Source organism: Sus scrofa, chromosome 9 (genome assembly GCF_054392235.1).
Source record: "Sus scrofa isolate SSC_HxYL_T2T_F1_AM1 chromosome 9, Sscrofa_HxYL_maternal_Yorkshire_Landrace_v2.0, whole genome shotgun sequence".
Classification (NCBI taxonomy): domain Eukaryota; kingdom Metazoa; phylum Chordata; class Mammalia; order Artiodactyla; family Suidae; genus Sus; species Sus scrofa.
The window spans coordinates 96838083-96853232 of NC_139391.1; the positions used below are offsets into that span (position 1 = coordinate 96838083).

The 15150-nt window shown below is 40.4% G+C and overlaps 1 protein-coding gene across 16 annotated transcripts in view; it reads left to right on the top strand.

Moving 5' to 3' along the window:
- KLHL7 (kelch like family member 7) overlaps positions 1-15150 on the top strand; it is a 72436-nt gene that overhangs the window by 31993 nt on the left and 25293 nt on the right. For 15 of the 16 annotated variants that reach the window (XR_014815960.1, XR_014815959.1, XR_014815963.1 and 12 more), the window contains 3 exons: positions 154-329; positions 3886-4060; positions 12942-13084. Coding sequence is in view for 10 of the 16 variants with exons in the window: in XM_084977230.1 (XP_084833356.1) it covers positions 154-329; positions 3886-4060; positions 12942-13084 (494 nt within the window). In the remaining 6 variants the exon portion in view is untranslated. The remainder of the gene's footprint in view (positions 1-153; positions 330-3885; positions 4061-12941; positions 13085-15150) is intronic. The other variant, XM_084977235.1, reaches the window with a different exon arrangement.

The following is a 15150-nucleotide window of genomic DNA, read 5'->3' on the forward strand; positions in this document are numbered from 1 at the left end:
GTATAGTATGGTCATAAGAATAGACAAATCAGTAGAAAAGAAAAGGATTCAGATTTATGAAATCTATTACCTCATTTTCCTGGAGTCATACTGTATCTTCAGTGTATGTTTGGGGGAGTTTTAAGTGCTTATTTATTTTCTTTCTGTTTTTAGGTATAAGTGTGCTAGCAGAGTGTCTAGACTGTCCTGAATTGAAAGCAACAGCAGATGACTTTATTCATCAACATTTTACTGAAGTTTATAAAACTGATGAATTTCTACAGCTTGATGTCAAACGAGTTACACACCTCCTCAACCAGGACACTTTGACTGTGAGAGCAGAAGACCAGGTAGCTAAATTGCCTTCCCACATTTTCCTTAGTAAAAATGTCCCTATTGATTTCTTATACATATTTGAATATATAACAAGGGAAAGGATCATATTATGAATATCTTCTTTTTATTAAACAGAGTATTCCAAAGTCTGTTTCATGGGAAAAGTAAGTCTTGGGTGCTTGTAGGGACTATTTGAGAGATAGGCCACTTGGTAGAGATGCTGTTGGGTAGGTAAAGTAGTGCCTCCCCCCAGTTTGTCCACATCCCAATCCTTGGACCTGTGAATATGTTAACCTTACATGGCAGTTAGGACTTTGCACATATGGTTAAGGATCTTGAGAGGAGGTAATTGGATGGGTCCAACATCATTACAGGGGTTCTTAAACATGGAAGAGGCACGCAGAAGAGTCAGTGTCAGAGTGCTGTACAATGTAAAATAGACATGGTCGGCCTTTGCTGGCTTTGAAGATGGAAGAAGGGCCACAAGCCAAGGAGTACAGGTGGCTACTAGATGTTGAAAGAGGCAAGGAAATGGTTTCTCCTTTAGAGCCTTCAGGTAGCCCTTGATTTTCAGTGTGTGACTCAGACCTCCAAGACTGTCAGATCAACTGTCAGTAGTATAAACTGGGTGCAGGCATTTGGGTTGCTTCAATATGCAGACATTCACTTAATCCTTGTCTTTAGTCCTGAATCCTCTGTTTTTAAAGCCAGTAAGTTTGTGATAATGTGTTACAGCAGCACTAGGAAGCTAATAGGGGTACTGTAAGACCATATGCTTTGAGCTACTTTTGTTCTAAAGATGAAAGGCTTGCAGTGAGGGAGTTTATGTTGTGGCTCAGTGGTAGCGAACCCAACTAGTATCCATGAGGATACGGATTCTTTCCCTGGCCATGCTCAGTGGGTTAACGATCCAGCACTGCTGTGGGCTGTTGGTGTAGGTCACAGATGTGGCTCAGATCATGAGTTCTGTGGCTGTGGCATAGGCCAGCAGCCACAGCTCTGATTCAACCCCTAGCCTGGAAACTTACATATGCCACACATGCAGCCCCTCCCCCCCCAAAAAAAAGAGGCTTCGATGAGCCATATTCTTACATTCAGTCTTCTTGATGACCCAAAGTATCAGTTTGGAAGTTGACAGGTTGCACCTGGAGGACCTGACTAGGTATAAAGAAAACTCAAGCTGTTCCCACGGTGGCTCAACAGATCAAGGATACAGGTTGGATCCCTGGCTTCACTCAGTGGGTTAGAGATCCAGCATTGCCACACGCTGCAACATAGGTGTGGCTCAGATCTAGTGTTGGCTGTGGCTGTGGTGTAGGCCTCAGATGCAGCTCTAATTAAACCTCTACCCTGGAAACTTCCATATGCCACAGGTGCAGCCATTAAAAACAAAAACAAAAACAAAACACCCTCAGTTATATATCAAAATTGACTGCTTATAAGCAGTATAGAAAGGGAAGAGTAGGTGATTTTATTTAGTTAGTTAGTCTTTTTAGGGCTTAATCTGCAGCATATTGAGGTTCCTAGGCTAGGCATTCCAATTGGAGCTACAGCTGCCGGCCTATACCACAGCCACAGCAGCATGGGATCTGAGGCTTGTCTGTGACCTACACTACAGTTCACAGCAATGCTGGATCCTTAATCCACTGAACGGGGTCAGAGATCGAACCCGTGTCCTCATGGATACTAGTTGAGTTCGTTAACCACTGAGCCATGATGGGAACTCCAAGAGTAGGTAATTTTAGACTGAGGAAACCTGACACATTTGATTAACACTGCCTATAGGTTAATATCATCAGTGATAACATGTTGATAGCATGTACCCTTAATATAATGTAATGGGGATGGCATCTGACCTCTGTGGTCTTCCTCCTAAAAAAACTACAACCCAAGCCTAATCACAAAACAAACCTAAATTGAGGGATAGTCTCCAAAATAACTGATCAGAACTCAGAACTGTCAAAGTCATCAAAAACAAGGAAGAGAAACTGTCACAGTTCAGAAGAGCCTAATATGACATAGAGACTAAATGTAATGGAACTTCTGTGAGATAGTGGAATAGAAAAAAAATGACAAAAAGTAAAAAAAAGTTTAGTACATTTGTATCAGTATTGATTCATTAGTTGTGAGAAGAGTTTCACACTGAGGTAATGTTTTAACAGCTGCATGCAAAGTGTATGGGAACTCTGCACTATCTTTGCAACTTTTCCGTAAACCAGACACTCCCAAAATAAAAAGTTTATTTAAAAAAGGACCAATTCCTATTTAAAACAAACTCATAGGGAGACCAGACTTAGGCCTTATTAACACCAACCCAAAATAACTAACCTAACTGGCTCAAGCATGTTATGTGGTAGATGTGTATGTATATGAAATAATGTTTGTTTTCAGCACGTTTAGTGATTTGTAAATCTAATGATGTTAATGAGCTTGGACTTGGTTAGTACAGTTAAATGAATGCTACAGTATTATTTTGGAAAACGATTCTTGCATAAATATCCTATAATTAATTTTTTTTTTTTTTTTGTCTTTTTGCTATTTCTTTGGGCCGCTCCCGTGGCATATGGAGGTTCCCAGGCTAGGGGTCGAATCGGAGCTGTAGCCACCGGTCTATGCCAGAGCCACAGCAACTCAGGATCCGAGCCACGTCTGCAACCTACACCACAGCTCACGGCAATGCCGGATTGTTAACCCACTGAGCAGGGGCAGGGACCGAACCCGCAACCTCATGGTTCCCAGTCGGATTCGTTAACCACTGCGCCACAACGGGAACTCCTAATTTTTTATATATAGAATTTTTATACAATAAAGTTTCTATAAAGCAGGTAAATCTATCAATTCATAATCCAGGATTATTAGATTGAAATAAAATCATAAATGACCTCTATATCTCTTGGGATGGAAGTCCTGTGAGGAAATTAACCTGTTTTGCATGGATATGAATATATATAGAAATTATCATTGACCAATAGATTTTTTTCCAATAGAAATGTATATCTTATCTCCTTTCAAAAAGGAAGTTAAATTTTGTTTTAAAAAATTACAGATTCAACATCCTCCCTCTCGTTACATTATGTAGTAGTAATTAATCCTAAAAAACATATTACCGGGAGCTGTTGTGGCTCAGCGGTAATGAACCCAACTAGGATTCATGCAGACGTGGGTTTGATCCTTGGCCTTGCTCAGTGGGTTAAGGATCTGGCATTGCCATGAGCTATAGTGTAGGTCACAGATGTGGCACAGATCCTAAGTTGCTGTGGCTCTGACGTAGGCCAGCAGCTGTAGCTCCGATTTGACCCCTAGCCTGGGGACTTTCATATGCCGAGGGTGCAGCCCTAGAAAGAAAAAAATAAATAAATAAATTACCTAGAAGAATCACTAGAGCATTGCGTGAATTGCTCTAAAATACAGTGAGGTATTTGGGAATTAAAACAAATATTTGAATAAAATATGGGGAATAAGTGGTTGTGCCTTCATAAAATTCTGCCCCCTCAGTGTGAGAATAAAGATAGGTAATTTGAACTGTTGTTGCCATCTAAGAACTTTACTATGCTGTTTTTCTCCCCTTAGGTTTATGATGCTGCAGTCAGGTGGTTGAAATATGATGAACCTAATCGCCAGCCATTTATGGTTGATATCCTTGCTAAAGTCAGGTTTCCTCTTATATCAAAGAATTTCTTAAGCAAAACAGTACAAGCTGAACCACTTATTCAAGACAATCCTGAATGCCTTAAGATGGTGATAAGTAAGTTGCCTTAATATCCATTTATAAGCTGATGATGTAGCCAGTTTCTCATGGACTTAAAACCCTTGAGAGAAGTTCCCAATGTGGCTCAGTGGTAACAAACCTGAGTAGTATCCATGAGGACACAGGTTCGATCCCTGGCCCTGCTCAGTGGGTTAAGGATCCAGAGTTGCTATGAGCTGCAGTGTTGGTCTAAGACACAGCTCAGATTTGAGTTGTTGTGGCTGTGGTGTAGGCTGGCAGTTGCACTCCAACTTGGCCCCTTAGTCTGGGAACTTCCATATGTTGTGTGTGCAGCCCTAAAAAGACCCAGACAAACAAAACAAAACAAAACAAAAAACCCTTGAGAATGGATCAGACTCAGTAGCCAGGGCGAAACAGCTGAAACTTTGCTCTAGGTAATTAATCTGTTCATTTTCTTAACTGTCTATCTGAAGGGAACTTAGCCTCAATCCTTATTTTATAGGGACTTGTGTGATAGAAGGTAAAAATTACTTACACTTTGTCTCCTTTTGTGTACAGTAACTTCCATGCACATTGGTATTTGTGTTTCCTTTTTAAAATAATTTAGTCAAGTATTGTACTGTGATCACATTTTCTTTCTTAGCGAAAAAGTTTGGTTTGTTTGCACCCAGAACACAACATTTTTTGCCACATTTTTTCATTTACTTAATCTCAACTTGCAGGTTATGTTCCAATCCCTCTGTAAAATACCATTTTAATAAAATTGTCTGTACAATTAAACAATCTATTGCTTTTATTTTTTGAAACACGATTCATAGAACCTTCCTTCTACCTATTCCAGATGGAGTGTTTGCCCTTTAGGCCTAAAGCACAGTTCTTATCCTGGGGCTTCCCTTCTCTGCCATCCTAGGATGTGCTTTCACTCTGTTCCTAAATTATATTCATTTCATTGAGTTAAAAAAAAAAAAAAGTGGAATTCCCATTGTGGCGTAGCGGAAATGAATCCGACTAGGAACCATGAGATTTCGGGTTTGATCCCTGGCCTCACTCAGTGGGTTGAGGATCCGGCGTTGCCATGAGCTGTGATGTAGTGTCAGTTGCACACTTGGCTCGGATCTGGCCTGTGAGGTAGACTGGCAGCTGTAGCTCCGATTCGACCCCTAGTCTGGGAACCTCCATATGCCGAAGGTGCAGCCCTAAAAAGATAAAAAAAAAAAAGTTAGATTCACTATCTTCCTCAATCCCAGGTCTTCCTGTTTATTAATTGTTTGATTGAACATATCCTTAAAAGTTTCCTAAGAAAGAGTATATGATAGGTAAATATCTAGAGACTTGACAAATCTCCTATCTTTATCATAAAATGTTGAAGGAGAGTTAAACTGGGTGTAGAATTAAGTTGGAGGAGTTCTCTCTCTGGTGGTCCAGTGAGTTAAGGATCTGGCCCTGTCACTGCTGTGTCTTGAATACTATGCCATGCCCCTGGGTGTAGCTCCTCCCCCACACCCCCCAAAAAGAACTATGTTGAAAATCATTTTCAGTTAGAATTTTAAGGGCACTGCTCCATTATTTACTAATTTACAGTGTTGTTTTTGAGAAACCTCATGCCAGTTTATTGTTCTTCCTCATAAGCTTTTAAAATCATTAATCCTTGGTGTTTTGAAAGTTCACAGTGGTGTGCATTTTTTTTCTTTTTTTAAAGTTATTGTGTTAGGCATTCTATCTTTTCAGCCATATATTTCTTAACTCCCCTCCCCCTTTTTTGGCTGAATCCACAGCATATGGACGTCCCCAGGCCAGGGATTAATTTTGCATCTCCTAAGTAACCCGCTGTAGTTGGATTCTTAATCCACTGTGCCATATCATATTCACTACTAATGAATTGTAGTTCACTTAAATTTAATGTAAATACCATTATGTCTTTAATTATTTCTAACATCTTATTTTGTGATTATTGTTCATCTCAATTTTTCACTGCTTCTTTTCTCTCTAGTCTCTTCTTGGATTGAGGTTTTTTCCATTAATTTTTTTCCCTCTACTGTTTAAGAAGCTTTATACTCTATCAGTTCTTTTAATGGTTATCCTTTATATTTTAACATATGTACCGGAGTTGCTGTTGTGGCGCAGTTGAAATGAATCCGACTAGTAACCATGAGGTTGCGGGTTCAGTCTCTGGCCAAACTCAGTGGGTTGAGGATCCAGTGTTGCCATGAGCTGGGGTGTAGGTCGCAGACTCGGCTTGGATCCCACGTTGCTCGGATCCCACATTGCTGTGACTGTGGTGTAGGCCAACTTCTGAAGCTCCGATTCAACCCCTAGCGTGGGAACTTCCATATGCCCTGGATACAGCCTTAAAAAGAGAAAAATATATATATGTACCTTAGACATTAATATTTTTACTCTCCTGAAACAAACAAGGATTTTAAGACACTTTAGTTCAATTTACATCTAAATATGTTTGTCTTTTAGGTTTTTTTTTTCTTTTAGTTTTTTTTAAAAAAACTTTTCAAATGGGACATAAAATACATTGTTTAGATTTACCCACATTTGTCAGTTTCTCTGCCCACTATTTCGTCTTGATTCTTAGGCCTTCCAAGATCTTGATGTCTTTGTGGGAGAATGTGAGCGCCGTGTCTTCCTCCTCCAGTGTCTTGATCCTTCCCCTGCTTCTTCTGAGATCTTTTCCATATTCCCAAAGAGCATTCTTTACAAAGTTCATACATTTACAGTCCATTGGTTTTTTAAAAGGTGTTTTGGCTATCTGAAAATGTCTTCTTTTTTTTAAACCTACTCTTTTTTTGGGGGCTGCTCTGAGGCGTATGGAGTTCCCAAGCCAGGGATCACATCTGAGTCACATTTGCAGCCTAAGCTGCAGCTGCAGCAACATTGGATCCTTAACCCACTGTGCTGGGCAGCAGGTTGAAACCTGTATACCAGTGTTCCCAAGATGCCACTGATCCCATTGTGCCATAGCAGACACTCTGTTTTATCTACTCTTTATTTTATTTTATTTATTTATTTATTTATTTTTTGTCTTTTTGCCATTTCTTGGGCCGCTCCCGTGGCACATGGAGGTCCCCAGGCTAGGGGTCGAATCGGAGCTGTAGCTGCCAGCCTACGCCAGAGCCACAGCAACGCAGGATCTGAGCCGCGTCTGCAACCTACACCACAGCTCACGGCAACACCGGATCGTTAACCCACTGAGCAAGGTCAGGGACCGAACCCGCAACCTCATGGTTCCTAGTCGGATTCGTTAACCACTGCGCCACGACGAGAACTCCTGTTTTATCTACTCTTAAATGAAAGGTGAACTGGGCATATAACTCTATGTTGAATACATTTGCTCTCAATACTTTGAAGATATTTCACCCTGCTTCCATCATTATCATTGATGTCTGCTGTTGGCATAGTTGTCATTCTTTGTAGACAATGTGAAATTTTTTTTTTTTCTGTGAGCTTTTTAAAAGAGCTTGCCTTTGTTTTTGGTGTTTAGTATCAATATGTCTAGGCATTTGTTTCTTTGTGTTTATCCTGTTCAATATTTGTTTAGTTTCCTGAGTCTGAGTAATCTGTGTTTTTTATCAAATTTGGAAAATTCTCAGCTATTCTCTCTTCTAGACCCCTAGCGCAGGAACTTCCTATGCCTCAGGTGCAGCCCTAAAAAGACAAAAAATACTACTAATAATAATAGATGAAGATCTAATATAAAATTTTTTCATAAGTGGTAAAAGCATGAAGCAGTGTGTGACATTTTGGTTAGTTAGTTAAGGTGTCAAGAAAAGGATATAATCAAGGACATATCTTTGTGAATGTCTACACTTAATGATAGAAGGAAAAGAACTAGGAAAGGAGAATTCACTAAGCCGCTTGAACCAAAGGCTGATTTCTTGAAAATCAAGGTGTAGGGAATTTTAAGAAGTAGAGCATAGGAGCTTTCTTGTAGCACAGTGGGTTAAGGATCTAGCGTTGTCACCACGGCAGCTTGGGTCATTGCTCTGGTGCAGTTTGATCCCTGGCCTGGGAATTTATACATGCCATGGTTATGGCCAAACAAATAACCAGTGGCGTGTAGGTTGCTACTGGTTTAAGTACAGGAATGTGAAAGAAAATCAGGACCAAGAAGATGCCTTTAGATTAGGTATTTCATTTTTTGAATTTCATGCATGTTAATATCAGATTTTTTTGTTTTGCCTCTATTTGCAAACTGTGTGTTATATTTCTGGGTAGAGAGCTGCCCTTGTTTGTTCATACATGTTATAAGCTGTTGAAGATAACCACCTAGTCTTGGTGTAGTATTTAGTTGTATGGATTCTGAATTTATGTAGAAATAAGATAATAGGATTATTCCAGAAATGCAACCAAGTATGGGGATTAGGCTGTTAAGCAGGAATCTTTTTTTTTTTTCTGTTCAGTTTTTTATTTTACTTTTCCTTTTTTTGTTTTGTTATGAAGAACAGTGAGTTCTAAAATTCCTTGATTAGGCACCAGCAACTGAGACTCTCCCAGGCTTTGGAGCCCGGGCAGAGCTCAGGGGAGGAAAGAGGGCATCCCTTCTTCAGATCATCAGTTACGTTCCTACTCTCTGACTTAGGGGCTGCCTTTTGAGAGTAAAAGAAAAACAGACAAGATGATAAGTTTATAGAATAGAACTAAAAGAATTTACAAGTAAAAGAAAATGAGACGTAAAATCAAAATGAACATAAAGCCACCATGAGGGTCCACACCAAGTTCTTATTCAAAATTTGCAGGCAGCAGTACCTGATTCCCAAGGAAATAAGCAAGGAGCAAGGTGTACCTCAGAAAAAGGTGCCAGAGTGTCCTGCCTGGCACTTGGATAGAAAAAGACCATCAGTGAAGGAGTGAAGGAGCCACTGTTCCTCCAGGGATGAACACAGTTGGCCGTAGTCAGCCGCTTTGGCGCAGTGGCCTGTGGCCTGGAGCAGTTCACTTCTGTTTTTTTCCTTCCCTGCTCCCTATCTATTCTTTTTTTTTTTTTTTTTTTTTTTTTAGGGCCGCACCAGTGGAAGAGGACTAGAGGGTGAATCAGAGCGGTAGCTGCCAGCCTATGCCACAGCCACAGCAACTCGAGATCTGAGCTGCATCTGTGACGTACATCTCAGCTCACTGCAACACTGGATCCTTAACCCACTGAGCAAGGCCAGTGATTGAACCCACAACCTTATGGTTACTAGTCAGATTTGTTTCCGCTGCGCCACAATGGGAACACCAAATTCTTGTTGGGAGTATTATGTTCATAGATTCCACAGTACCCCTCTGCCAGTACCTTCCTACACCAGTGGCTCTCAAATTGCACAAGATCTCTTCTGGGGTAGTGTTCAATAATTTGGATTTCTAACAAGCTTCCAAGTGATGCTTCTGATTAGAAAACTACACATGAAGAACTGCAGTCTCAGATCTAGAATGGGAGGGAAGGGAATGAGATCAGCAAACCACATCCCACAGGCTGAAGCCAGCTTTGGACTAAAAGTGGTTTCTTCGATTGTAAAGGATTGTAAAAAACAAATGAAGATTATGTGGCAAAAACAATATGTGGCCTGCAGAGCCTAAAATATTTGCTGTCTGACCCTTTACAGAGAAAGTTTGCTGACAGCTGTTCTAACACAGAGTGGTTCTATTTATACTCTGAAATAGAAGGAAATACTAAAAATATTGATACTGACTTTCATTCATTGACAACCTGTTCTCCAAACCTGTCTTCTCTCTCTATCCCTCTTATAAAGACCCAACATAGCCTCATGAGCAAAAGTGTTTTCTGATGTATTGAAAATTTGCTTATGTAATTTATTTTATTTTATTTACTTATTTTTTTTACATTTAGAGAGTGGGGGACCAGGAGGCACTCTATTCAGCAGAACAAAGGCCCTAGGCTTTAGCCTACATGACTTTTATTAAAGAAGGTGAGGAGATTAGTGGGCAAGACAAAGCTATCTCTTAGTGATATCAAAGGCACATACCCTTAGGACATAGTGCAGCTGTTTATACAATAGCATGGTTAATGCATAAGTCCTTTATCTTGTCTTTTAAGCAGAACTCTGCATTGGCATGCATGCTTTTCTGGCTTCGCCACGACACCAAGTTTGCTTTCTGCAGAGTTCAGCAGCTCAGTAGTCTCCAACATCTCCCCCTTTTTTATTTATTTGTTGCATTAGAAGAGTCATAGTAAATTTTGATTGCAGGGTGTTCATTTGGTTTCTGTGGATCAGTCCTATTCTGCAGACCATGTCTGTAGCAGGTCTCTAAGGTGAACAGCCACATTCACAGAGTGGGGGTCTGTCTCCATCCTCTTGGGAACCTCTCATTTCAGCCTTTTTTTATTCACTGACAACCTGTTCTCCAAACCTATCCTCTCTCTATCCTTCTTATAAAGACCCAACACAGCCTCATGAGCAGAAGTGTTTTTTGATGTATTGAGAATTGCTTACGTTATTTTAATTTTAGATCAGTAATACTGCACATCATACACAATTCAAAAAAATATAAAAGGGTATAGAGTGAAAAGTAAGTTGCACTGGAGGTAACCATTATTATCTTGTTGCAGCCTTCCAAAGGTGGTTTTGAGTCTGCATACACAGTCATTTACTGCCATATAAATTATGTATAAATAGGTATGGTAAAGATATAAATATTTAGAAGTTCCCCTTGTGGCACAGCAGAAACGAATCCGACTAGTAACCATGAGGTTGCAGGTTTGATCCCTGGCCTCACTCAGTGGGTTAAGGATCCAGCGTTGCCGTGAGCTATGGTGTAGGTTGAAGACGCAGATCGGATCTGCGGCTGTGGCATAGTCCAGCAGCTACAGCTCCGATTCAACCCCTAGTCTGGGAACCTCCATATGCTCCGGGTGTGGCCCTAAAAAGACTAAAAATAAAAAAAAATTTTTTTAAGATATTTTTAAAACACAAATGATAGCACACACTCTATGTACTCCTCTACGTCTTGCTTTTTTTTATTCTACATCCTGGAGATCATTCCATGTGTACAAATTACCCTTCCAAATTCTTCTTAACTGCCACATAGAATATTCCATTGTGTGGATGTACCATAGTTCTTTAACCACATCCTTAACACTGAACTTTAGGTTGATAATACTCCTAAAGGGGAAGTTACTAACAGGTGTATGCATTTGTTTTTGTTGTTTTTTTTTTTTTTTACGGGTCTACTGTTGTTCATTTTAAACAGAGATACAAATAATTATTAATGATATTTTTAATAAAGCCAATAATCATTTTACTTAAAGGAGCTTTAAAAGTAAGATACAGGAGTTCCCGTCGTGGCGCAGTGGTTAACGAATCCGACTAGGAACCATGAGGTTGCGGGTTCGGTCCCTGCCCTTGCTCAGTGGGTTGAGGATCCGGCGTTGCCGTGAGCTGTGGTGTGGGTTGCAGACGCGGCTCGGATCCCGCGTTGCTGTGGCTCTGGCGTACGCTGGCAGCTACAGCTCCGATTAGACCCCTAGCCTGGGAACCTCCATATGCCGCGAGAGCGGCCCAAGAAATAGCAAAAAAAAAAAGACAAAAAAAAAAAAAAAGTAAGATACAGAATGTAGTGTTCCAGTTTGAGTATGTGCACTTATAATTTTCACATAGCAAGCTCTATTACCCTCCAGATAATTGGTGCCCATTCACATCCCCACCAGCAATCTAGTAGGGTGCTGCTTCCTTTATCATACCCTGTGTTCCAGATAGTTTGATCTTGAACAGTCTGATAAGTGAGAAAGTATGATTTTAATTTGTATTTCTCTAATTAGAGTACTTGGATATCTTTTCATATGTTTAAGAGTTGTTTGTGGTTATTCTTTTTCTGTGAACTTTATTCAGCTACTTAATCTAATTTTCTGTTAGTTGCTGGTTTTAATCTTACTGAGTATCTTTTATATGTCATTTATATTATTTATAGATGTTTTTTAGTTCGTTGTTGTCTTGATTTTGTTTTTTCTTCTTGCCATGCAGATTCTGAACTTTGTTTCTCATAGCCTCTGAGGTTTTTGTCTTAGGCTTCCTCGTTCTGGGCCTTTTTTTTTTTTTTTTTTTTTTTAAACTGTCTTTTTCTTTTGTACATTTTTGAGGTTTTTTTACATTGTTAAATATTCTATTGATTTGGAATTTGTTTCAGTAAAATATGATGTAGGGGTATAAATATTTTTTCCATATCGTTGTCTAACATCCTTTATTGAACAATCCACCTTTCCCACATTGATTTTAAATAACATCCTAAAAGTTTTTGGTTTTTTTTTTCTTCTCTCTTTTTTTTTTTTTTTCTTGGTTGCCCTTAGGCATATAGAGTTCCTGAGCAAGGGATCAGATAAGGCCCAGCTGCAGCAATGCTGGATCCTTAACCCACTGTACCAGGCCAGGGATTGAACTTGCATCCCAGCACTCCCAGGCACCACTGATTCCTTTGTGCCACAGTGGGAACTCTTGAAAAGTTTTTAAATTATTGGATGGGCCCTGAATTGACCAAATTAAGAAATTTCTGGAATTCCTGTTGTGGCGCAGTAGAAATGAACCCAGCTAGGAACCGTGAGGTTGTGGGTTTGATCCCCAGCCTTTCTCAGTGGGTTAAGGATCTGGCAATGCCATAAGCTGTAGTGTAGGTCGAAGATGCGGCTCCAATCTGGTGTTGCAGTGGCTGTGGTGTAGGCCGGCAACTGTAGCTCAGATTAGATCCTTAATCCACCGAGCGAAGCCAGGGTTCAAACCCGCAACCTCACGATTCCTAGTCGGATTCCTTTCCACTGCGCCACTATGGTAACTCCTCCCCTCGCTTTATCCTTAAATGCTATAGAGAGATGATAGAAAAAAAATTACAGAAATAAAAACACTATTTTATTTGGATATTTCCATTTCAAAGCATTAAAGTGCCTGAAGTTCTTGAAGAGTTGCCATGTATTTTTCTATAGGTGGAATGAGGTATCATCTCCTGTCTCCTGAGGATCGAGAAGAACTGGTGGAAGGCACAAGGCCCAGAAGAAAGAAACATGACTACCGCATAGCCCTGTTCGGAGGCTCCCAACCACAATCTTGTAGATATTTTAACCCAAAGGTAACTAATATTCAGTCTTGTTTTTGTTTTTAAAACCACCAACGAGTTCGCCTTGTGGCTTGGCAGTTTAAGAACCCCACATAGGTATCCATGAGGATTTGGATTCGATCCCTGGCCTCGATCAGTGAGTTAAGGATCTGGTATTGCCATGAGCTGTGGTGTAGGTCACAGATGCAGCTAGGATCTGATGTTGCTGTGGCTGTGGCATAGGCCAACTATAGCTCTGACTAGACCCCTAGCCTGGGAACTTCCACGTGCCACAGGTATAGCAGTAATTTAAAAAAAAAAAAAAAAAAAAAAAAAAGGCACTGAGCATGTAGACACACATCTAACACAAGTAGTAGTAATCCACATTAGAGATGTTACAGTTTATAGTGTTCTTTCATAGACCTCATAAGATACAAAAAACCTTCATTTTACAAATAAGGAAACGGAGGGTTAGTCAGATGTTTCCAAGATTGCTCTGGAATGCTGCATAGTAACCACTATCAAAGAAAATGGGAAACAGCTCTTCTCCATTTTGTTAGGAATTCCTTGCATTCGTTACAACTCCTTGCTTTCCTTATGTGCCATTTTCAGTGAAAATCTGCTTCTGGAGCTCTCTCTGTGTGTTTCCTTTAGTAATTATGTTTTAATAGAAAATGTTGCATAGCCATTCTAGAAAATTTGGGAAATCTAAACCATCACAAAGAAAGAAGAAATAGATAACTAGATTATGAGAAAAACCACTCATATTTCTGCTTCTTGTTTCTTAGACTTGTGTTTGGCTATGGGAGAAATAATACCATACTTTGCTGTTACTTCATGTATTTCAAAGCAGAGCACGTACCATAATCCTGAAAGATAAGCATCCCAAGCTTGTGAGGTGGTGCCCATAACTGGTGTTGAATCTCAGCCCATAATGGTCATAATGGTCTCTTTCATCATTTTGTAGGCCTTCTCCCCCCCTGTTTTTTTTTTTTTTTTTTTTGGATGATATATGCCTGATGAGTCCAGAGCATCCTGTTTACATCAGGATACTTCTTTGGTTTTCTCTGAGGAGTGGGTCCTTGGAGGCTTTCTGTTTCTCTTTGTAATACTGTAGTGTTAGGTACAAGACATTTGTAAAAACACATATGGTAGTATTGGCAAAAATGCAAAAGACAGAGTTTCTGTCATGGCACAGTGGAAACTAATCTGACTAGGAATCATGAAGTTGCTGGTTTGAACCCGGGCCTCGCTCAGTGGGTTAAGGATCTGGCATTGCTGTGAGCTGTGGTGTAGGTTGCAGACACAGCTTGGAACTGATGTTGCTGTGTCTGTGGCGTAGGCTGGCAGCCTGTACCTCTGATTAGACTCCTAGCCTGGGAACCTCCATATGCCACAGGTTGTGCCCCTAAAAAGCAAAGAAAAAAAAAAAAGGGCGCAAAAGACAGCAAAAGCCCATCCAAATCCAAAATAAGTATCAGTTCCAGTGAGGATAGAGCTTTGTTCCTTTAAAGGTGGAAGGGTTCCAGTGTAATTAGCTTGTTACTAGGCAACTAACTGATTCCCCCGAGGTATGACAACCAATCAAGGTCTTAGGATTGGTCAGCCTTGCCAATAAAGTGAGTGCTGGCCAGTGGTGGATAGCCACATTGGCCTCAGGGAGGGGGAATGTCTATTAGCATCTGTAGCCACTGGCTTATGCAGTAACTACATAGATATCTGTAGCTGCCACTGTAGTCGCTCACAACAAGCCCATTCAGCAAGCGTCAGACTGGGGAGTGAAGACAGAGATGCAATCCTGTCCACATGATTATTAAAAGAGACGTTGCTACAGTTGTGGGTACTTCAGTAAGGATTCATGTGGGGCAAAAATTTGTCTCCTTTCTGGAGGGCCACATATATTATCCTTCCTCAAATCTCTGTCTTTGTGTTTTTTTGTTTGTTTTTGTTTTGGTCTTTTTGCCTTTTCCAGGGCCACTCATGCGGCATATGGAGGTTCCCAGGCTAGGGGTCGAATCGGAGCTGTAGCCGCTGGCCTACGCCAGAGCCACAGTAATGCAGGATCTGAGCTGTGTCTGCGACCTACGCCACAGCTCACG